The 24897-nt window shown below is 46.9% G+C and overlaps 1 protein-coding gene across 3 annotated transcripts in view; it reads left to right on the forward strand.

Annotated features, from left to right (window-relative positions):
• The window catches only part of Hsd17b2 (hydroxysteroid 17-beta dehydrogenase 2), an 88043-nt gene that overhangs the window by 23180 nt on the left and 39966 nt on the right, over positions 1–24897 (forward strand). For all 3 annotated transcript variants that reach the window (XR_005283280.1, XM_038312309.1, XM_038312308.1), the window contains exons 2-3: positions 10907–11119; positions 19539–19724. Coding sequence is in view for 2 of the 3 variants with exons in the window: in XM_038312309.1 (XP_038168237.1) it covers positions 10907–11119; positions 19539–19724 (399 nt within the window). In the remaining variant the exon portion in view is untranslated. The remainder of the gene's footprint in view (positions 1–10906; positions 11120–19538; positions 19725–24897) is intronic.

The following is a 24897-nucleotide window of genomic DNA, read 5'->3' on the forward strand; positions in this document are numbered from 1 at the left end:
AACATTCTAGACACAAACTACAGTAGCATTCCTTTGTTCAGATCCAGCCAGGCAAGGGATGTGGTTCAGGTGGTAGAGGGTTTACCTAGCTAGGTTCCATCTCTAACACAAAACAAAGTCTTTCTGTGTCTGCCTGCAGTCCCAACAGATTAGAGGCAGAATGATCAGAAGTTCAAGGTCATCCTCAACTACATAGATAGTTTGAGACTTGCCTGGGCTATAGGAGACCTTGCCTAAAAACCAGGATCCAGCTGGGCTCTTTCTGCTGCTTGTTTTGTGGCAGGGCTGGAAGCTGCTTCCACACACACAAATGGGCACAAAGCCACCGCATTCCTTCTGAAAAGCAGGCATTGGGAGTTGGTTCAATATGACATTGCAGACGTGACCAGGGCACACAATCCAGAGTCAGCCCTTTGTAAAGGGAGCTGGCATTGTTGGTGCCACTTTGTGCACATGTTCCTCCTGCCCCGCCTGGGGGCTCAGAGACAGTCAGGCTTGAGCATTGACTCTAGCCCATCCCCACTGTGTGCACAGTGAATCATTACACCTTCTCTCAGCGTCTCAGTTGTTCATGTTCATGTAGGAACAAAAAGGTCATGGGAGAGTTATTCTGAAAGATTGTGCCACGGGGAAAAGGATCATCTATTTTCCTTACAAAGTCGACACGAAGCCGTAGCTGTTTTCAAGGGGTGCTCGCTAAGCTGCAGTTGCTGGTGTGTTTGTGGTGGGCAGAGGGTGGCAGTGCCACTGTGCTATGTGGAGATCGGAGGACAACTGATAGGGGTTGGTTCTCTCTTTCCAACTTGTGGGTCCCAGGGATAGAATTCAGGTTATCAGGTTTGGTGATAAAGGCACAAGCCTTTATCCATGGAGCCATCTGGTCAACCCAGCAGTTAGCATCTCTCCACACTGTTACAGACGAGGGAGGTGGGTGGTTGGAATCTGCTCCTCCTATACCAAGAGCTGAGTCCAGTCTGGCCTCAGGGGAGTCTCACTAGTGTGTTAGGTCTTATTTTATCTATCATCTTAGAATGGCTTAACCTACATTATGGGAAACAGGCAGTGTCAACACAAGGGTGGCAGTCACACAGGTTGCCTAAGTCTTAAGCTAAAGGGAGGGGAAAGTTCTTTCTCCATCCATTTCCCATAGACTTGCAACCAGATAAACAACTCCCAATAGATGTCCTTAGTAAAGGAGACAATGCTTTCCGGGGGCCTCAATTCAAAAGTGCTCATGCACAGGGCAGGCCACACTACAGAGAAATGCTGGTGTTTAGAAACATGAGCGCTCACTTCTGAGTAATGAGCTTTGTTCCCATCTGAGGGACAGCCACAGGGACTTTTCAGGCCAGCTAAAGACTGACCCTTGTGTGATGAGTTGAGGCAAATCTTTGGTATGCATTGTGTGTGTGTGTGTGTGTGTGTGTGTGTGTGTGTGTGTATGATATTTTCTGATGTAGAGTCTTTGAAACTTTTACAAACTATCTTGTGAATCAAATGAACTGTATCCAGAGCACAGTCTCTTGAGGACACACAGGAGATCTTCAGTTTCTATACTTCCATGCTTCCCGTAGACAGGGATCCATAACAGAAAGAGTCTTGGTGCCCCTGAAGCTGCTTCCCATAGGCTCTGCTTTACATTGTTGCTGGGTACAGATGACATTGGTAACAAAAAGGATCAGAGGGACTTCAGGGACAGAGCCATGTCCCTGGATACTTCATCACTATGGTTAGAACTTTTGTGACAATCTTGTGTGTATGTGTGTGTGTGTGTGTGTGTGTGTGTGTGTGTCTAAAGACCAGAGGAGCCATCTATCTGTCTGACTTTGTTTTTTGATATGTTGTTTTTGTTAGGGTTTCTCACTGGCCTGAACTAGGCTAGGTCAACTGGCCATCAAGCCCCAGGGACCAGTCTAGTTCGTCCTTCCTAGTGCTAAGGTTATAAGTGTGCACAACTACACCCGTTTGTTTGTTTGTTGAGGAAGGATCTCACCCTTAATTGAGGGCTGGCCTCGAATTCACTATTTAGTCCAAATGGACCACAGACTTTCCAAGCACAGATGGGAGTCACCATGCTTGGCTGTAAATCTAAGCACTTTTTTGTGGGTTCTGGGGATTGAACTCAGGCCCTCCTACACGCACAGCACCCATTTACCAACTGAATTATCTCCCTAGCTCACTGTGACAATCTGACAATGAAAACATAAACCAATGTTGTTCCAGAAGCTAGAAATAGCCAATGAAAGCTCAGCCTGGGAAAAATATCCCTATTTATTTAATAATTCTCCACACAATATAGTCAGCAATTGTTATATGTTGGGCCCCATTCTAGCAGGTTTAATATATCAAACCATTTAATTTTTTTTTACTGTCTTCTTATGCAAGCCCTAGTGTTGCTCTGTTTTATAGATGAAAAAAAACTTAAGACACAGAGAAGTTAATTGGCTTGTATAGGTAACACAGTAGGTATGTGGCATAGTTGGGATGCAAATCTAAGCATTCCAGTTCCAGAAAACAGGCTTTTACCATTTTGCGTAGTTTCCCCGACTCTAGCACTGGGGATGGAACTCTGGATTTCACGTATGCTAGGCAAAGTGCTCTACCACTGGACTCCACGCCCAGCCCTGCAGCCACATGTTAACTGTGAGAATTTTGTCTAGTAATTATGGTCCTGAGGATGACGTGGAACTATGTAGAGCTGCTTTTTATGATGGTAATATGGAAAGTAGTTGCCAGTTCACACTGTTATACAAGGACACACAGGCAAGGGTGAGCCAGGAGAGGGACAAATTATGCTGGGTCAGCAAGGTGCTAATGCTTCTCATTGCTCTCACTATTACTCAGGAGGTTTTGTTATTTATGTGTTTTCATGACGAGAGGCCATTTAGAAGCTTCCAAATTCTTCACTTTGGAACAGATTCCCAAGGGACCCTATAAGCATACATCTTACCTACATCCCATATCCATAAGGTATGTGCGTTCATTCAGGCAACCTGGCTGGCCCCAAGAACTCCCAATCCAGGGCCACTTACCCCTTGACTAAATACTTGGTCCAACTCAGGCTGGTGTCTGCTACATCACTCCCATGTGTCCGTAGTATGAACACACTTTGAAACTAGATACATTTATTTTTTGGTCTAAAAAAATACTACTTGAGAATTCCTAGGTTTATACTATATTCACATAATTTCCAGCCCTACCCAACTCCTCCTGTGTCCCTGCCACTCCCACTCTCAAACTCATGACCTCTTCTTCAATTATTACTGTTTATATATATATATATATATGTAAATTGTTATAAATTAAATTAAAAAAACACAAATAAGGTTCAAGGTGGGTACAATTAGAGGAGAATGTAGCGAGTCAGATGCTGAAAGAAAATTCACAAAGTGTGTTAGAGGACGGTGCAGCCTGCCACAGAATGGAGTTTCATACAGTTCCCTCTTATGTAATGTTTTAGGAAAAAAAATTAGGGTACCCCAGACAGCTGAGAGATTGAATTTAAGATGAGGAACAATGTGACCCTGAGCAAGCAGTAGGAAGCTGTGGGATTGAACTGTTTGGCCGTTTTGCCATTTTACAAGTTACAGCTTAACCTGGAGGGTAAATGTATATGCTAGAAAGGGCAAAATTCCAGTGTGCAGGGGCAGGTGGAGACGAAGTCCACACCTGGACGAGGAGTTATTACCAATTATAGACTCGAAGAGAGGGAGAGTCAGATTTCTGTAAGGGTGTGGCCCAGAGTAGGTCAACTACGCTGCACACCCGGGCGTGCATGGATGTCACAAATAGGACTTGATGCTTTGAGAAAAAAAAAAAGAAAAAAGAGGACAGGAAGTGGGATGGGTAGGGAAGGGAAGGGAGAGTGGATCGGGGAGGAGTGGGTGGGGACGAAGATGATCCAAATCATATAAAATTCTCAAAGACCTGATAAAAGCTACTTGGCGACGTTCTTTGATTTACAAGCCCTATAAAGGAAACCTTGGGTTGCGTGAATGAGCTAAGTATGTAGGTTGCAGGACAAAACTGGACTCCAGCTCTTTTCACCATCTTGACTACAAACGGCGCCATGTGAAGGCACGTGGAGAGAATGTGTGACAAATAAGGAACACAGGACAGTCATTTCAAAGTGAAAGGTATAGATTATACACTGCGTGTGTGTGTGCATGTGTGTGTGTGTGTGTGTGTGTGTGTGCGTGCTTTCTGAGGTGCTTATTTTGTACCCACTACAACTTAGTTTATAGTTAACATAAAGGAGGTCCTTTCATGTCATAGACAAGAAACACTTACATACTGCCATTTTATTCCAATGGCACTAATGAAACTAGACTGTGGGATAACTTTATTACTATAATATTTTCATTAGTTCATTGGTGATGTCATACATGCAGAGAGTGGATTTTGGTCATGTATGAAATTTAAATTAAACAGTTATGGTAAAAACAGCAGAGAACTGAAAAGTCTAAAAAAGGAAAACACCCGAAGATTGAGAGGTCACATCTGGGGCCCATTCATCTTAGGTTTTGATTAACGCTTTATGCTTGTAAAGTTTCTTTCTTTCTTTCTTTCTTTTTTTCTTTCTTTCTTCCTTCCTTCCTTCCTTCCTTCCTTCCTTCCTTCCTTCCTTCCTTTCTTCCTGCTCTTTCTATTCTTCCTTTCTGTTCATTCTCTCTCTCCCCTCCTTCCTTTCTTCCTTTCTCCTTTCTTAAGGAAGAAATCACACTGGCTAGCCTGTAACGTGCCTTCTGACTAGGATTATAGCTGTGTACCACCACACCTAGCTATGTTTTTTTTTATGATAAGTTTTACATTTAAGTGCTGTATAGAATTTACTCAACTCTTACCCAGATGGGACTCTAGCACTCAGTGCTTGTTCCCAGGTGATGGGTGTCTACGTCACTAGTGACAGAAGGGTCACAAAGGATATCACCAGACCTCAATATCTCCTGGTCCTCTGCTGAGGTCCTGATTCCACATGGTCTGTCGGTCATCAATCATGTTGAGCCAGGCATGCTCAACGCTGACAGCAAAGATTCCACTATTTACAGGAGCTAAGTTATGGAAACAATCTAGGTGTCCAACAGTAGAGGAGTGGACAAGGAAGATGCGGTGTATACAAACAGTGGAAGCTTTTTCAGCCTCAAAGAACAATGACATAATTTTATTAGCTGGAAAATGGATCCGACTAGAGATGCTTGTATGGATCAAAGTAAGTCAGACCCAGAAAGACAAATATTGGCACTGCAGTGGTGACTGAGTCAGTAAAGTGCTTATTGCACAAGTGTGAGGACCCAAGTTCGATCCTCGGCACTTGTACAAAAGCTGGATATCGCTGTCAGCACTGGGGAGACGAAGACAGGAGGATCCTGGGACTTGCTGGCCAGCCGGTCTGTTCAGCTTGGTGAGCTCTAGGTTCAGTGAGAGACTGTCTCAGAAGAAGAACAAGGAGGACAGTGATTGAGAAAGACACCAGGCATTGAACTCAGACCTCTGTGCACATATGCACACACATGCTCACGCATGCACATACACGCGCGCACACACACACGGAGAGAGAGAGAGAGAGATCACATGCTTTCTCTCATTTGTGCATCCTAGGTTTTGAAAGATAATGTGTGTACAAATGACCTGAAAGTGGAATTATCCAGGGAATCAAGGGGACCAATGAGACTCTAGAAGGGAAGAGGAGAGCAGGGAATGGAGAATTGGAGGGTTCTGCTCAAAGGCCATCATATACTTACATGAAAATGGCCCTATGTAATTTGGTGTAACAAACAAAACAATAAAACAAAAAAGGCCCTATCCTTACTCTTCAGGCACCTGTATTCCAAAGCCTCCTAAATGCCCATGCAATACTCAATACTGTGCTCAGACCTCTGCAGTGAAGGGTACAAAAATGTCATTCTGCAGGGCTCATGCCCAAAGCCCTGTTTGCATCTAGACTATCTCTGCCAGCCCTAGCTGACAGAGTGAACCTGCCATTCCTGTTCCCTCCTCTGTCACCTGGTAATAATAAGGTTGCCTGTGCTCCATGTCCAGAGTGGTTGTCAGTGATGCCCACTGGCACTGGGGCATCGTGCTATAATCTAGCTTAGGGAAGAGTGTCCTGAGCAGCTGCCTCACGGAAGAACTCTGAGGAAACCTTTATTCATCCTGGCCTGGCTTGACTCCGGGCTCCAGGCTTCAGGAGCACTCAGAGGTTATCTTATCTCAGCTCCCTGGCCTCTGGTTCTCCTAAGGTCCACTGGCCTCTGCATGACCTCTGGGCCATCACACAAATGACAAGCAGCACGTCTCCTCCACTGTGAGGGCCAGAGTAGACAATTGGGTCTCCACCCCTGTGAGGGCCAGCATAGATAATCAGGTCTCCACCCCTGCGAGGATCAGCATAGCCAGCCAGATCTCCAACATGAGGGCCAGAACCTGCTGACTGCAGTCACTTATGACATGTTAGGTTTTCTGAGCAGCCCTCGGCTTCGACTGCTCAGGTCTGCCTAGGAGATGGGCTGACTAGAACCTTACTTTTCCCATGAGGAGGTGGAGGCTCCAAATGGTTCAGAGCGCTTTTTCTCAGGGGCAATTGCAGAGGACAGAGTCAGGCACTGATTCTTACCCATGATGCTTAGCGGCTTGGCACTAGTGATGACATTTCCACTGACTAACACTCCCCCAAAAGACTTGAAAATCCAAAAGAGAGAATGATGTCACTTTTATTTCATTTTTGGATTAAAAATGCCTTTCATATATTTACTTGTTCTTCAGCTTGTTTGTAACATTTGTGTTTTAAAATCTTTTCCTACTTTTCTGAGATTTTGATATAATTACAATATTTCCCCCTTCCTTTTCCTCCCTCCAACCCCTTTCATGTACCCCTTTGCTCTTTCGAATTTATGGCCTATTTTGCTTTTTTGCCATTAAATATATGTTCGTATATTCTTAAATATATACATGCAACCTTCTCAGTCTGTGAATGTCATGTGTGTGTATCTGTTCTCAGGGCTAAGCATTTGGTACTGGATCACTTCCCCAGGAAAGGATATTTCTGCTGCTCTGAGCATCCCTTAGCTGTCTATAGCTCTTCGTAATAGTTGGATTTTGTTTTTGAAACAGTGTCTTTCTTTGAAGCTCAAGCAAGTCTGGGACTCATTCTGTGGCTTGGAACTCATAGCAATCTTCCTGCTTCAGCTCAGGTCATAGCTTATGCCACCATGTCCAACTGGTTTTTAAAACAGACTTCCAGAGCTGTTGCCTAGACTTAGCACTGTGCAAACACTTCACAGACATTAGCCTATTCAACCCCTTTCTTAAGCCCATTCTGTGGTTCTGGAAGTTTCCACGGAGAAGCCACCCACCCCATACACACAAAAACACACAAAGGCAGGAGGGAAGGGCAGGTTAGTACCTGGTCTCAATGTTACACTCCGTCATAATTGCACATAGTGGATGGTCTCTCTTACATACTGTGGCTTTATAATTTCCTGGCCAATTGGGCCAGCAGGATGGCTTGCATTGCAAGCCTGGTAACGTGAGTTCAATCCCAACAACCCATGTAAAGGGAGAAGGGAGAACTGACTCTACAAAGTGGTCCTGTGACCTTCACATGCCTGTCGTGGCACACATGACCACACACATATGCAAACACACATACACGGAAATAATAAAACAAAAAAAAATCAGTCAACAATCCAAAGGAACCTTTTTTAACTGGGGGAGACTGTTCTGCAGGATCATTGCAGGGATTCCCAGATTAGTCATGGACAACAGGAGAAGGGACTATGGTGTTTTCTAACAGCCTGTGCATGCCCCAAGGATGGGCCATGAGGATTCTGCTTCTCCAGGGAGAAACCAAGAAGGCCAGAAAGACCTGGGTATTTGGGTGTGGGAGAACCAGGAACATCTGGATCAGGCTCATGGGACCCCAGAGGTCAGCCCAGCCTGAGAAGGGGCTATGAAGAAGAGGTGACCTGGTAGCTCAGATTGAGGACCAGGGAAAGGAAAGAACCTTTACCAAAATTGGGTACCGCAGTGTAGCAGTGGTACAAGCAGGTCAGGTAACCAATCCTGAAGAAGGAAAGGGGATCTGGAGACCCTGGGTCTGACTTTATCCTAGTCCAGCGAAGGAGCTATTGATGAGTCTCATTTGATTCCTATGAGGAAGGGGGTTCCTTATGTTTGAGGGGACTGCTGGGGTGTCATTGCTTGCTTTTTGTCGCCTTGATGAAACGCTGTCAAGAGCAACATGGAGAGGAAAGGGTTGAATTGACTTATCCTTCCAGGTCACAGCCATCACGAGGGAGGGAAGTCAGGGCAAGAATCCAAGGCACAAACCTGGAGGCCGGAGCTGGTGCAGAGGCCATGGAGGGTGCTGATTGTTGACTCACTCCCCTGCTTGCTTGCAGCCCACTTTCCTATCCAACCCAGGGTCAGCTGAACAAGAGTGACACTCCCTAAGGTGGTCTGGACCCTCCCACAGATATGCCCATGGGCCAGTCTGATGGAGGCCATTTCCGAGTTGAGATTCACTCTTCCTGGTCTCCACTTTCCAGACAGGCACTCTCCATTGAGCTGTCTCCCCAGCCTTCTTTTTAATGTTTTATTTTGAGGTAGGGTCTCACTGAGTTACCCACGCAGGCCTTGAATTTGCAATCCTTCTGTCTCAGCCTTCCAAGAAACAAGAATAACAGGTCCGTGCCACTATGCTGGCTAGAAGGGGGATCACTGTAGTGAGCCGATTCCCAGAACAGAACCGGGCAGGGGGATTTCTTCACTCTGGCTAGTTTCCAGAGTCCCAGCCCTCAAGCAGAGTTCATCGTGGCCTCTTCTCATTTTGTAACTCACTCCTACTCAGTGCCAGGCTCTCCCTGGGACCTTTTCTGGACTAGGTAGATCCTAAGTTTATGTTCCAAAGTCCTGCCTATGAAGATGCCTTCAAGGACATTCTCTACCCTGAGAAAGTATGGCCAAAGCCAGCACCTCACACTCCTTGTTCACATGCCTTTACCTGGCTCCTGTCACCCAGCAACTGTGGTCAAGGTTCAGCCATGTTGTGAGCTTGTGTCATTGCTACATTCCATTTTTTTTTTAACTGATCAACGATATTCCTTTGTATGTATAGGTTACCTCTGTTTACCCATTCCTTAGGTGGTGGGCATTTGGTCCATTTCCTTTTCTTGGCTACTGTGAACAATGCAGTCATGGACGTCCATGTGTACTCTATGCGTTCATTTTTCTTGGGTCTATATCTGAGAATGAAATTGTCCATCATACCTGTGATCTCAGCACTTAAGAGGCTGAGGCAGGAGGATTGTCATGAATTTGAGACCAGTCATCCTGACTCACCCGAGCTACAGTGTGAGACTGAATCTGTCTAAAAAGGTAAATTAAAGATTAAAAAGGACCAAAAAACATCTTTTTCACTTGTCTTTGCGGTCCAGGGAGCACCAGGCACCTTGGCTTGGTGAGGGCTGGTACCACTCACAACCAGCCGTGCCTGAAGCTCTGAGAGTGGAATGGTAAGGTTTCTGAAGGGGGAGCATGCTGGTGGCCCAATATCAATGCAAGCCTTTGAGAGAAATCAAGGCCTTTAAGTTCTGAAGCCCCCAAATATCCTGCTGTGCTAATGGTAGCAACAGCATAAAATGAGATGATGTACTTCCCCCCCCACCCCCCTGCCGCCCCATCAAACACTTGGCTTTCCCTGCGGCCAGCTTCTAACGTAGTTATTCTCAGGGTAATTCTTATCCTTCTTTGTGGGGCAGAAGTGTGGAATCTGTCTGGGTGGCTGCCTGACCAGAGAACCCTTAGTCACTGCCAAGAGGCACCCTCAAGGCTTACAGGAAGGTCACATGACACGGCTAGAGGCAAAAGAGTCTTAAGTCCTCAACGGATAAACATGTCAACTGCTTGACATGTCCCATGACCATGGCCCCGAGGCTGATCTTATGATCGTGTAGTCTTCAACTTTAAAATTCTAGATCTTTTTGTCTCATACTTGTGGGTACAAGGCCATTTTTCCGAGAGTCCATTAACATTCTCTGAAACTGAGTTGTGTGAACTCTCGCATGAAATCCTGAGAGGAGTGACGTTTTATACCTAGACATGAGAACCGGAGAGAATGTGCTCAGCTTCCTGCATGGTTCCTGTTGTCTCTCGGCAGTGTTCGCAGACACTGGGCACGCTGCCCGTTCTCTTCACATCCTTCCCTACTCTCAAACCAGCTGATCTCCATGCAAACCTGCAAAGCCGTTAGATAAAGAAATCACACAAAGATGGAAAACTGTACAAGACAGGTGCAGTGATTCATTCTCTTAACCTCAGCATGTTGGAGGCTGAGGCAGGAGGATTGCCATGAGCTCAAGGCCAGTCTGGGCTCCAGAGGAATTTAAGGCCAGCTTGGGCTACATGTTGAGACTTTGTATGAAACAACGAGAGAGAGAAAGAGAGAGAGAGAGAGAGAGAGAGAGAGAGAGAGAGAGAGAGAGAGAGAGAGAGAGAGAGAGAGGGAGACAGACAGAGATACAAAGAGACAGACAAATACACACAGAGACAGATAGATAGACAGACAGACAGACAGACACACACACACAGACATCACATGCTGGTATTGTTTGTCCTGTTACAACCTTTTCTTTGTCAGTAATCCCTGAACTCCAACCTTCCCTTGCCATGTATGCTCACTGAAAGCTTGCCAGCATCCCTTTCTTTACATAGAGTAAGTTGTCTGTCTCGACTTCCCCAGCTGTTTTCTAGGTTAGCCACCAAAGAAATTTTCCCAGCTTACTCCAGGGAGCAGAGACTATCACAAACATCATGGGGTGCGATGTTCAATTCGTGAATGAACGCCCATTCATGATGTTCTCCTATTGCGTTGCTTTGAGCTCAGCTTGTGTTGTCTTGACTCTTGCAGGTGCTGATTCAGGTTTTGGACATGCCTTGGCCAAGCACCTGGACAAGCTGGGCTACAGAGTGTTTGCCGGAGTGCTGGACGAGAAAGGCTCAGGAGCGGAGGAATTGAGAAAAACCTGCTCTGAGCGCCTCTTGGTGCTCCAGATGGATGTCACCAAGCTTGAGCAGATAAAAGATGCTCACAGCAAAGTCACAGAGAAGACCAAAGACAAAGGTACTGACTTCCTCGATTCCTCCTCAGCCCCCCTCACCAGTGCCCATCTCTTATCACCGCCTCTGATGACCGTGGCTGCTGATCGCACCAGGACCCTTGTGCTGGACCCATGCCATGTGCCAGAGCCTGTTAGACACAAAGATGTCAGGAGTGACTCCGATACAGAGTCTCTCTTCATAGAATGTGCAGAATTCATGTGTGGGAGTGTGTACGCGTGCATGTGCGTGCGTGCATGCGTGTGTGCATGGCGGGGGGCAGAAGACAACCTTGGCTTTTGTTTCAGATGCACCACCACCCATCCTTTCTTTTGAGACAGAGTTTCTTAGTAGTCTGGAGCTCAGCAGTTAGGCAAAGTTGGCTGGCTCACCGGTGAACCGGAAGGATCCACTTGTCTCTGCCTCCCCACTGCTGGGATTATGAGTGCCCGTCCCTGTGACAGGTTCTTTGAAGATGTGAATTTTTGGAGCATTTAACTTCTGCCCTCTTGCTTGCTAAGCAAGCACTTTACCAACTGAGCTGTGCCCCACCCCCTCCTTCAGCGTACAATATCATCTCCCTCCCATGTCTTCTTCATCCCTCCGGTTGCTCTCCTACCCCCGGCTCTTTGCCTTCTTCCAGCAAAATCAGCGTGCATTGGTCTTCCCCAGCTTGACAAACAGCCGCAGGACCATGTGCCTCCTGGAGGCTCTGCCTTTTCTCTCTTTCATTTGCGGCCAAGTCTCTGTTTGGTTTCATGGCTTCATGCCTGGTCACATGAATGGTGGTTCTCACTATACCCCCTTACCTGCTCTGCCCAGAGCTACCACTATCTTCTTGAAGACCAAAGACTTTGTCTTCTCTGAACTGTTCTAAGAGGACATGCACTGCTCAGCTTTGGGGTTCCCAGCCTTCCCTTTGTTCCCCTTGCTCCCCTGTTGTTTGCTGGTTGTTCTCTCTGCTTCCTGGATAGATCTCTTCCTCTATCCCTCCATTAAATTCGAATCTTCCCATCTGAATCCACCTGTGGCTTTTCATTCCTCACTCCTGGGTTCGACCACTTTATCTTTATACCAAGGGTTCTCTGTCATTTGTGCATTGGAGGAAGGCTAAAAAATACCCATGTTTGTCCCCAGAGTGGGGTACATACCCTGTGGAACCCAATGTGAGGTGAATGTGAGAGCCCCCTCATTGATGAACTGATTCAGAAATATAAGATGGGCATTGGAGCATTAAACATATTTGAATTCCTTCTGGAATCCCAGTCCCATGTCTCGGGGGTGTCTGAGTGCCTCCAGCCCAAAGTTCAGTTCCTGCAACTTACTCAAGGAGAGACTCAGACACCAACAATGAGAGAGAGTGGGGGTGAGGGAGGGAGGAAGAAAGGGAGGGAGGGAGAGAGAGAGTTTGTGCATGTTTTGTGTGAGCATGCACATGCTAGAGGTCAATGTCAGGTGTCTTCTCTCCATCTTGTGTTTTTGACACGGAGTTTGCTATTTTGGCAAGTCCCTGGGATCCACCTGTCTCCCCACCCCACTCCTGGTGCTGGCGTTAGAGCATGGCTTTGTGTGGGGGCTGGAGGTCCGTTTGCTTCTGCGCTGTGCATCTTACCCAACACGCCATCTCCCAGACCCATCAGCAGTTTTTACTTTTGAAAGCTTCCTAGGTGATGTGAATGTTTGGGCAGCGCTGGAAAACTAATTTACACTAATACCTTCCAAAGCTACGCAGCCCACCTGGCTGTGCCTCCTCACATCTAGCCCCAAGCACACAGAATGATCTCCCAAGCATTTCCACAACCTCAGTGTCTTCAGAGTTGACCTTGTTATCTTTTCCCTAATGTCAGCCTGAAAATCGACTTGCTTTCCTGCACACCCAATCACTGGAGTCAGTGGCCTGGCGGGTGGTCATTGACACCTCTAACTCTGACACTGCTGATCTCTCTGCCCTATTGACCTGGAATTCTGTCAGTTCTGCTCTCTAGATATTTGTCACCCAGTCTCTTCTCAACATCTCCAAGAAATAGTGGATCATTGTAGGCCTTCACCAGGTCCTGTGTGGGTAACCCAATGGTTTTGCTGTTTCCTTTGTGGGTAGTCCAATGGTCTCCCTACTTCCTGTGTGGGTACCCCAATGACTTTTCTGCCTCCTGTGTGGGTACCCCAATGGTCTTCCTACTTCCTGTGTGGGTACCTCAATGACCTCCCTACTTCCTGTGTAGGTACCCTAGTGACCCCTCTCTAGGTACCCCAATGGCCTCTCCCTGCTGCTTGTCCAGGTACCTGCATGGCCTCCTTGCTGGGTACCCCCGTGGTCTCCTCCCACCTGTACTTCTCCATCACTCTCCGATGGAGAATAATCTTCATAATCTTCATGACGCACATCTCTTCCAGTGCCACCCGTTGTCTAGAGTCTCTGGAATGTGGACTCTCTAGGGCAAGGAACTCGGATTGTGATTTACTTTGCATGCAGCTCATTGTCTGGCCCCGTGCTTCCCCTTCTGCTCACGCACAGTCCAAACACCTTAACAAAGATTGAAGACTCATGGGATAACGGTCTTTCAAACCATTTCTTTGCAGGACGGTTCACTTGGTACCCTCTGGTACGTTCTAGAACCAGAGTGGCGAGTGGCGTTCTCCACTGCTGCAGTACAGCTTTTACCTCCTTGGTTTTTCCATCTCTGCTTCCTCTTCCTATGACTATTGTCTCTGCCAGCAAAGTCTCCGTGACAGATGCTCCCTACTCCCATGGGGACGGCTCACCCATGCCATCCCTTCCTAACTTCCTGGTGAGCTGAGCTGTGCTACTTCCTTTCCCAGGCTCACCATGATGCCTCGCTCTCTCCCACTCCTAATCAGTTTCTGTGGGAATAAGAACCATGAGCATATCAGACTCACTCAGAGGAAGTGACTCAATTCAACCTAATGCAAATGTGCCGATCACGAAGAACCTGTTTGCTTATAGGTGTATTGGTTCCAGACATAACTGGATCCAGGCACTCCGTAATGCCACCGAGGTTCGGTTTCTGCTTCCGAGTTCTGTTTTCATCAGGGTTAGCCTTCGCTAGTTGGAGAATGTATACGGAAGCCTTGGGCACTCCAGGTTTCATCCTTCTCACAGCTGACTTTCACAGCACAAAGGACCTGTCTTGTTCTGTTGCTGAAGAACGATTATAGAAAAGAAAATGAAAGAGTCTGGAACAAGGCAAACCATGCTCAGTAAAGGCCCCCGTGTCTCCCAGCTCAACGTTTAGAATATTAACTACTTACTCATAAATGGGATACGAAGAGAGAAATGAAGATTCCTAGTTATTGGGAATTATTTCTCAGCGAGATTAGCATGGCACCATCATTTTCTTTTAAAAAAAGTCTTTGTGTGTGTGTGTGTGTGTGAGAGAGAGAGAGAGAGAGAGAGAGAGAGACAGAGACAGAGACAGAGACACAGAGAGAAACAGAGACAGAGACAGAGACAGAGACAGAGAAGCAACCACCCTGAAACCTGATCTGGGTTCTCAGAACCCAATTCTAGTCCTCTGCAAGAGTAAGCTCTCTTAAGCCCTGTGTCATCCCTCCAGCCCCCAAATTAGCCTTTTCTAGAGAGTTTTCTTAGCCTTATCTTTGACCATCCAGTAGGACTCTACTTTATTCTTAAGAGTTTGACTTAATAATGTCTTATGACACTGGATGCAGAATCCTTTCGTGAGGTCCAGCAGGGCAGCACTGACTGTCTTCAGTGAAGGAGTGATGAGTTCTAGACACAGAAATGCCGTGGTGGTACCCAGGCATGAAGGGATGTGGGAAGTCGATTTTTATGGCATGAACCCCTGTCATTCTGCCGTTAGCATGGAGAAAGACAGCTGTCCCCTGGGCCAGAATGGTTGGCCCACCAGCCTGCTCACTCCAGGTCTCTCTAACTTCAGTCTTCTTAAAGAGAAACTGGAGCCACAGGATTACCAAGAAAGAACCATTTAGAATCTGAGGCTAAAGCAGCAGGTCTCCTGGAGGACTCATGCTTACGCCATACTCCAGCAAAGCATATTGTTGATTTAGTGTTAGCGTATCGATCATTGCTAGCTGATGTTAATTATTACCAAACAGTCACTGGGTCTCACAAGCGTGATGAGTTTATTGGCCAGTTTAGAATTCTATGGTAGTTAACAAGTACCAGAATATTGTTAGGTGTTAGCAGTAAGTTCTGTTGATGGTACAATAATCCACATAGTCCACATCCATTTATTACACATTTTAAGAAGATCTAGAAGACAGATCCTCCAGACACGAAGGGGTTACAAAGGCTGTCATCATCCTCTGCCACGTGCTCTGATTGGCCCATTGGCCCACAAACTGAGAATGGTCTTCATGCTTTGAAGTGCTTAAATCGGAACAATTTTTTTTTACATGAAACTTACATGTCATTCAGATGTCAAGGTTCATAAATAGGAGTTCACATGGGCACAGCCTCCCCTGTTTTCATGCACGTCTGTATTCCTTTGTGCCACAATGGAAGAGGTGAAGTTAGTGGCCTGCAGGAGTAAGTATTTGGCCTTTGTACTCTGCATGTTGTCATTGTGATAAACACCAGAAAGGATCAGTTTAAAGGAAGAAAGATTTCTAGGGTTTATAGTTACATTGCTTCTGAGCCATGGTGAGGCTGGGCATCCCGGTGGGGAGCCTGAAGTGGGCCAAAGCTGCTCACATTATGGTGGACGGGGGGGGAGGGGAGAGAGAGAGAGAGAGAGAGAGAGAGAGAGAGAGAGAGAGAGAGGGAGAGAGAGAGAGAGAGAGAGAGAGAGGGAGAGAGAGAGCATCCACTTCTTCCAACAAGGCCTGGCCTTCCACAGATTCTACCATGTCCCAAGTAGTCCATATAGCTATGAACCCATTGGTTGATTTTAGTTGAATAGGTCAGACCTTTCTCATGGTCCAGACGCTGTACCAGGGAAGCACGAGTCCATTGGGGGTGGAGGGCCATCCATATCTAAACCATAGAGCTTTTATCCGAAGAAGGTGGATGATAGCTGTTCTTGAACATTTTCAGGCTCTATGTTGACTAGTCCAGGGTGCACATGAGGCAGAGTGGTTATGAAAGAGACCTCCTCTTCTCTCATCCCCCACTTAGCAGCTGCTGCCCTCTCTGTGTGGTACACCTCCTCCCGGTTAAATGCTCACCCAGTGCCTGTGAATTCAGATCACAAATGCTGGCTCACAAGAAATGTAGTTTTACTTTCTGGGATATAACTTGGTTTGGGCTTAGAACTGTCTTTCAGCGATGAGGTAAAGAGATGCCGGGATTTTGAGCCTGCTCTCGATTCTCTGGGGGCAATATCGAAATTGCTGGGGACGGAGCATCTGATGGTCTTGGTGGTCCGTGTTTCATGTAGGTCCTCGCCGAAGTTCACAGGGCTGGATTAGGTCCTCATGTATAGCTTGGCAGCTCCCTCTTTGCCTCTGCCACCAGATAGAAGCTGATGGGGCTGTACTGCCTGTACCACAGTGCTGACTTCGACTATGCCTCAGGATCGTGGATGGTATACCATAGCAGATGCAGCCCCTTGCAACTTTCTGATCGACAGTTTCAACCTTTCAGCCCAGTATGAAGATGATTTCTGTTGAAACTGTGAGCCCCATTAAAAATTAAAGTCTGGGTCTGTAGAAATGGGTCAGTGGTGGAGAGGCCTTCTACTCTTTTGGACAACCTGGGTTCAGTTTCCAGCACCACACCCTGGCTCAAAGCCATGTGTAACTCCAGCTCCAGGGAGTCTGACACCCACTTCCGGCCTCTGTATCATGCACAGAGTGCACAAAACACACACACATACACACACAGACACACAGACACATACACACAAATACATAAATGAATTTTTTCTTTTTGTGGTAGGGTCTTTTATATCCCAGACTGGTCCCAAACTCTCTGTATTGCCAAGATGGAGCTGAACTCCTTATCTTCTTACCTCCACCTCCGAAGTACTGGAGTTATCGGTGTGTACTCCCATATCTGGTTTGCGTGGTGCTGAGGCTTGGCCACTGGGCTTTGTGTACACTACGTGAGCACTCTACCCATCGAGCCACATTCCTAGCCTCAAACGTACATCTCTAAGAAGTTCTTGTTGCCACTGCTACTGCTGGGGTGGGTGGTGGACCACCTACTACTACTACTGCTACTGCCGCATACCTTGCTGGGGCTCCAGGAACCTAGAGGATCTGCTCAAGTCTGTCTAGCTCAGCACCCCTGGATCCTGTCACCCCTATTCCTCTCCGGTCTCCCGCTTGTACGGCAGAACCTCTCTCTTCAAAACGGCTAGAAATCCCTGTGGGATTGTAACTGGGTGTTGGTGTGAACTGGGGTTTTAAGGCTCTTGGCCTCTTATTTGAAGAATTGAAAAACCAAAGCTCAACTGGATTTTCAGAGACTCAAAGTAATTTTATTGGGAGCCAGCTGACAGTGCAGGGTAGAGAGGGACACGTTGTCAAGACTGACAGCGGGCCACATGAGTGACAGTACTCACAGGTCCCAGGCTAAAGCGTGGCATCTCTGTTTCAGAGGCCTAAGGGGAGGAAGGGCTGGTTACTAAACAGTGTGGTTTGGGTGCTTTTCTGTTTTGATTGATAGGTTAGGCTATCTAACCACTTCAGCGCTGTGCATGTCCTTTCCCATAATGCATCTGATTTCAGTCATGAACGCACCCAGTTTTGAATAGGCATTAGATGGTAAATAGGGGATTCTTCCTAAAAGGTTACTAGAGGGTACAGTTTTGCCTCACTGCACACATACCCAGTGCCAGTTCGGGTTGAATCAGCCCTTCTGGTCTCTGTACCTGGATATGTGGGGAATATGCTTGAATAGAAACCATCTGAATATGATTGCTGTGGGGGGGGGATTTGTACTGCTGTTGGGAGATGGGAGTATGTGTAGCATGATACAGGCAGAGGGCTTCTGAAGTTGCTAGATGCATAGTTTGCAGGCTCGCGCGTGCGTGCGTGCGTGTGTGTGTGTGTGTGTGTGTGTGTGTGTACGTATGTGATAGGTGCAGATGAAGAAACACGGCCTCCAAGTGCACTGTTACAAGAGGGGAGGCCTGAGCAACCCAAAACTAACAGAAAACTCCCAGCTAAACTATCTTCTGTTTTGCCTGACTTACAGTTATTGTAATCATTCTTTCCCCCTCTCTCAGGGGTGGTTCCCGAGAACCTCAGCAAGGTTTAAACGCTACTCATCCCCACTCTCTTTCCCATCCCCACAGGTTGATCTAATAGGCTGGGGGTGAGGGAGCATAGCTTGAGCCTTAGGGTTGTCTGAAGAGACAGTATCCTAACGCACCAGGAGGGTTCAACAGCACTGCTGGAGGCAAAGATTTTCCGAGGATGGTCCAGAACTCCAGCATCAGCATCCCGTGGGACTGAGCAGAAAGAGATGCTCAGACCCTACCTCATGTACACTCAGAATTTCTGGCGGTGGGACCATGAGTATGCCTGAACCGGCTGTGCTGTGATTCTGATGCTCCTCAAGGAGACACATTATCTGGACCAGGAAGTAGGGCACATGGTGTTAGGGACATCGCAGTCACCCCTACTGCTGGTACTTTCTTCTTGTTCCTAGGTTTTTAGTTTAGAGAGGGGGAGGACTGCCGAGCGTCTCATTCTGCAATGTGTTAATGGAGTCTTTCCATACTCCTGGGAGGAGGAAGCAGGCTTCGAAACTTTAGGCCAGGGGTTCTTAATCTTCCCAATACTGTGACTCTTTGATACAGTTCCTCATGCTGTGGCAACCCTAGCCATAAAAGTATTTTGTTGCTACTTTATAACTGTAACTTTGCTACTGTTATGACTCTGTTACAAATCCTGTTATGAATAATATAAATAGCTGATATGCAGGATATCTGAGAGATAATGCCCATGGGGGGTTCACGACCCACAGGTTGAGAACCATTGCTTTAAGATCAGGCATACTTCAATACTGGGAATTCACCTCTTGTTGTGCCAGGTGAATATCCAACTTCCTGGCTGTAGGAAAGGGCTACCGGGCAAAAGAGGAACAGGGCTGGTGGGACATCCTGGTGAGTAAAGGTGCCTGCAGCCCAGCCTAAAGATCTGAGTTCAGTCCTTGTGATCCACGTGGTGATAGGCGAGAACCAACCCCTATAGGTTGTCTTCTGACCTCTTCATCCGCACCCTGGCGAGTGTGGAACCACCCCCAAGAAACTTTAAGAGGAGAGGATCTCCAAAAGCGTTGTTTAATAGTATACACATCCCCCCCCCCTCCGCCTCGCAGTGCCCCATCACGGGGAGGTTTGAGAATACGGGAAGAGACCGAGGTTAGGAAGTTTATCATCTGACTGGAACCTCCGTTTCAAAGGGGTCTGGTGGTTCCAGAACTTGTTGTGTGAAACTCCCCATGTGCTCCAGCCTCTCCTGTCCTCACAGCTGTTTGCTTTTGTTCCCAGGGCTGTGGGCTGTGGTCAACAACGCTGGGATCTTCCAGTATCCGATAGACGCGGAGCTCATTCCCATGGCCCAGTACAGGAAATGCATGGCTGTGAACTTCTTCGGAGCCGTGGAGGTCACCAAGATGTTCCTGCCTCTCCTCCGGAGATCCAAGGGGAGGCTGGTGAACATGTGCAGCCTGGGAGGTGAGTCAGCCTGGTGGCATGTGGTCACGTGGTGCCCGTCACACGGTGTGGGGCTTTTCACTCTTTGAAGGCTACACAAGAGAGCAAGGGTTCACAAAAACCGGCTGGGTCACAGTGAGTCAGTCTGTGTCTTCACGGTTGACCTTTCCTTCCTTTAAAATTCTCTCATGCGAAAGCACTTTTCAACTCTCTGCTAATTACCATGTTCGTTGCCGGGGACTTGGAGACTCTTAGGTGTGTTCACACTGTGACCACTGACACGTAAGCATGGCGGGACAGCGCAGCTCACGGGGTAGAGGTGACTCTACTGCCTCTGGAAGCTTGTCTTCGGCCTTCTCTGAACACAGATCACTGATATTTCCCGTCAGCTGATAAAGAGAGGAGCTCCGCTCTGTGTGCACCTGGGGCGCCCTGGGTCCATCCCCTGGGGTTGGCCGTGATGCTATCCTCACCTTTGTGGTTTGGGTACAGGGTGTGTCAACAACCTGGTGGTCTCCTATTCCCTCAACAACGGCCTCTGCCTGGGTTGCCACTCCTCGCCTTCTCCCATAGACATTTGCACACAGGAGTTCCCCAGGCCTCCCTCAGCTATGGGAGACCGTCTGGAGTCTTTCTCAGGTTTCTGGGTGAGAAAAGGAAGTCAAACAGGTCTGGGCTCTGGATGCTCAGCTCCTGCCTTCTAATCTCCCTGTTAGATTAGTTGGTTCTAGGTAAAGTTTCTAAAAATGAATGGCCCAACTAGGTTTCTGGTGTTGGCGCGCACGCGCGTGCACGCACATGCGTTGCAATGTGAACAACAGTTCTAGAATTTCTTTTTGGTGGGGAAAAGATATTTATTTATTTTTATTTCCTAAACCCTTGTTGCTGTTTAGCACATTTCTTTCCTGGCTTTAATTCAGTCACTTCCTTAAAATTAACTGCTGCGTGCCTTTGATTGGAGTCTTTGATTGGCTCGAGGTATAAGCAAGGGAAAGAGAGAGGGCTGAAAGGATTATGGGGGAAGAAAAACAACCTGATTCATGATTTGGAGCAATTATTGTTTACCTTCTGTGAGAAAATAGGATTTATTTCCAGATGTTTGCTACTTCTCACACACTAATGAATCTAAAGGAATCCCACTTATAACATCTTTGTATGGTGTGTGTGTGTGTGTGTGTGTGTGTGTGTGTGTGTGTGTGTGTGTGTGTGTGTGTGTGCGTGTGTGCATTCATGCCTATGTGTGTATACTTGCACTTGTGTGTGTACAGTGGATGGAGGCTGGAGGTGGTTTCTACCTTAGCTTTGTATCTTTCACTGACCCTGGAGCTAACTGACTTAGCTGGACTGGCCAGTCAGTGAACTTTAAGGATCTTTTTGTCTCTACCTTCCTAGCACGGAGGGATTGCCATCATTATCATCCCTCCTCTTTTTTTTTTTTTTTTTTAAATGGAAGGGACTGGGTTTGAACCTGGGTCCTCATGCCTGCACAGTAAACATTTTATCAGCTAAGCCATTTCCTTAGGCCCAACCAACACACACTGCTTTACCTTTGTCTTTGTTTATCTTTGATTGGCCTTTATACCTTCACACTCTTCGGAAACCTCCTCTCTCCCACTGACATGGTAGCCTCTGGGGCCTTTGGCAGGGCCTCTCATGGTCCTCGACTCATCCGTTCTGCGAATGTTTACTGAAGTGATTGATGGCTGCCTTTTCCTGGCTCCTTGACCAGGCTGCCTTTCTCTTTGTTGTCTTTGTTCTTACTTTGGGCCCTCCCTTCATTGGTGACGGTTTACTTCAGTGGTCTCTAATACAGAGTAGGGCTGCCTACCTAGTATCTGGCAGGAAATAGTATCAATGAATAATAGGTGAACCAATGCAGGTGGGCCTTGCGGTGCCTGCCTGTAACCCTAGTACCGGGGAGGCAGAGGCAGGAGGATGGTGAGCTCACATTGAACTTACTCACCTCTGCAATCAGCTTTGGTCCCATGATGGTTCAAAATCAAAATAAGGGCTTTGGGAGGTGGGCTCGGTCGGGAAAATGTTTGTCTCATAGTCATGAAATCCTCAGTTAGAGCCCCAGAGCCTATATCAAAAAGCCAGGTGCGATAGCATTGCCGTTCTCCCTCTGTATTAATTGCTAAGGCTGCGGAACGAAAGCATGGCTGAAGACTGAAGGGTGGTAGCTTAGACATCGGGTGTTTTTTTCTTACCATTCTGGAGACTGGAAGGCAAGATAAAGAGGTCCGTAATGTTGCTTTCTCATTGGGTCTGTCGTGTGGGCCTTCAAGAACCCTCTGTTGTCATGTGCTCATTTTCTTTGTTCCTATCTGAGTGCCTGCATTCCCAGGGTCTCCTCCTATGAGGACGCCATAGGAGTTAGGGACCTGTTTCAACCTAGGGGGGTCCCTGAAAATGACCATGACGCTGAGAGCGAGGGGTTCAACCCATGAAGTTTTCTGGAAAAGGGCTCAAAATTCCATCTGAAATGCATAGATGGAATTCGGCAGAGGCCCAAAGATAAGTGTCTTAGAACATCATGGAGAATTTTGTGATATAATAAGAATTACTTTGAGGAAAAAAGAAAAGAGCTAGATTAGGGCAAGGGAAATAGCCTTGTCTGTAAGAGTCTGTGCTGTGTAAATTTAGGGATCAGTTTGGATCCCTGGAACCTGTGTGAGAAGCCAGCTGTGGCAGCAATTTCCTATAATCCTACCACCGGGCAGACAGAGTGGGCAGATACCTGAAGCTCATCTGCTGGCCAGACTAGATGAGCGGGTGAGCTCCAGATTCAAGAAGACCTTGTCTCAAAAAATAAGGTGGAGAGACACTAAGGGAGACCCCCAGTGTTGACCTCTGGCTTCTACACGTACGCACACACATTGTGTGTAGTGTGGCCATATTTCCACTCATGTGTTTAATTACCACACAATACATACACAACACATGCACACACACACACACACACAGAGAGAGAGAGAGAGAGAGAGAGAGAGAGAGAGAACAATTAGGTTTACACAAGAATCAGGGAAGCTAAAGAACCTATGGAAGGTATAAAGAGACAATCCACGGGGCTAGGGAGATGGTTCAGTGGTTAGAGCACTTTCTGCTCTTGTACAGGACCAGTTTGTTTCCCAGATCCCACATGGTGAGTCACAGCCCTCTGTGACTCCAGCTCCAGGGGATCTGACACCCTCTTCCTACCTTTGCAGGCTTCTGTGTACACAGGGTGCAGAGAAATTCACCCAGGCACAAACACATGTGCAAATAAATAAAAGATATATAAAAAGGTAACTCATAATCTACACACACACAGGAGTCACCATTTAGTGTGGTCAGCTTTGTGACGATGCAGTTCTAGGCAAAACTGAGACAAAAGTGGCTTTGGGAGGTGTCGTTGCTTCTGGCTTCTTGTTTAGAAGCAGGTAGAAACAGGGAACTAGTTAATAGTGTCTGCTCTAGGAATCCTGGCTATTTGGACCTATCAGACTGGAATCTGAAATCTCTACAAGCCAGGAAGAGTTGAGCTGGAATGTAAAAGTCTTCTCAACCCCAGCAACACCAGAGCTGCTGCAGGGGAGCGGCTGGTCTGGCGAACAGACATTGAGGTAATTCATTACAGCAGCAACAGGAAGCTAATACGCCTGGTTTGACGTAGATAGCAGATCAAATGCCTCTAGGCCTGACACAGTTTTACTACAAGAAAGGAACTTCTACATTTCCTACAAAAATGCTGGGCCAACTTCCCTCTCCAGTACTCAATACAGGTTGCTAGTCAAAGCTCCCTGTTCCTCAGGCTGTCTGAGCAGGTGTCTTGGATGACATCTGTTAGTTTGACCTCTCAGCTAGATAGCTGACAAGACGATCTTTCTGCAGTAACAAATGTGGGTTTTGCGGTCTTGATTTAGCCCTTTCTTTGGGGGGAAATCTTTATTATCTGTGATTTATATTAATGTCCTGCCAATACCAAATATTTTCCTTCCCTCCACATCTGAAGTTCAGTCCTCCCACTTTTATGTAACCTGGGTATGCATGAAAATATCTGTTTATTCTTTAAACCTTATTGAATCTCCTCATTTTTATTTTAAATTAAATTCATTTTGTGTGTGTGTGTGTGTGTGTGTGTGTGTGTGTGTGTGTGTGTAATGTGTAATGGTAAACTTTCAGTTAGTTCTGTCCTTCGACCATGTGGGTCCCAGGGATTGAACTAAGGTTCCCAGGCTTGGGGGCAAGTGATATTACCTCACCAGCCCCACCACCCAATCTTTACCCATTGCTGAATGAATGACTAGCTCTTTAATCACCCCACAAAGTCTACGTCAACTCCTGAAAACATGTTTTACTGAACTCTTAGTGGGAAGATGGAGGTGAGAGTAACTCTCATATAAACACCCCTTAATGCAAATCCCTTTCCGATACCCCACTATTTTCTAAGCATCCTCAGTTGCTGTCCCTTCATCTTTGGTTCACTTCCTTCCATCTTCTCTGCCTTCCCAGTCGTGACTCTTCCCTTCTCTGCTTCCTATGCTGTCCTGTCCAGCATGTTCCTTTCACATCCTCTAGTTTTTAGCTGTTCAGTGATCTGAGAACCTTGGTAGGGTCTGCCTTTCTTGAGTCACAAGTAAGCAGAGGCAGAAGAGGAAGAATTAACGGTACATATTATCGGCGGCACTGATTTCCTGTCTGGAGCTCTTACAGATGGAAGAAGCAGTCAGCTTCTCTAACTTCCCGTCTTTCCTTTCTTCACTCACCCTCCTCTTTATCATTTCCTTCCCTAACTCCTTCCCTCTCCTTGGGTGCCCCCTTCTGCCCTAGGACCTTGATCCATGGATGGCTCTCTAGCAAATCATCAATCACTTCCTCTCTGTCAAAAGCTGGAAGTTAGAAAGTTGGGGCGTACACTCTATTTCTTAGTTGAGTGATACTCCTGGAATCCCCAAAGCCAGGCCTAATTTTCTCCCTATAGAATAAAGGGAGTGGGAGGACGGAGCGCAAGCCCATTCTGGGAGCGCTTCCCTGCAGTGGCATAGCGCAAGTTTAGCGCTCCAACTCCAATCCCAGAAAGGCAGTTGGATAAATATTTAACCAAGTATTTAAAGAGTTGGGAAAGAGCCATCTAAAAGCTGTTCCTGGACAGTTTCCTTCTTAAGAAATCAAAGTAAATATTTGTATGCGGCCTCACAGTGTCCCAGAGTGA

Source organism: Arvicola amphibius, chromosome 15 (assembly GCF_903992535.2).
Source record: "Arvicola amphibius chromosome 15, mArvAmp1.2, whole genome shotgun sequence".
NCBI classification, from domain to species: Eukaryota; Metazoa; Chordata; class Mammalia; order Rodentia; family Cricetidae; genus Arvicola; species Arvicola amphibius.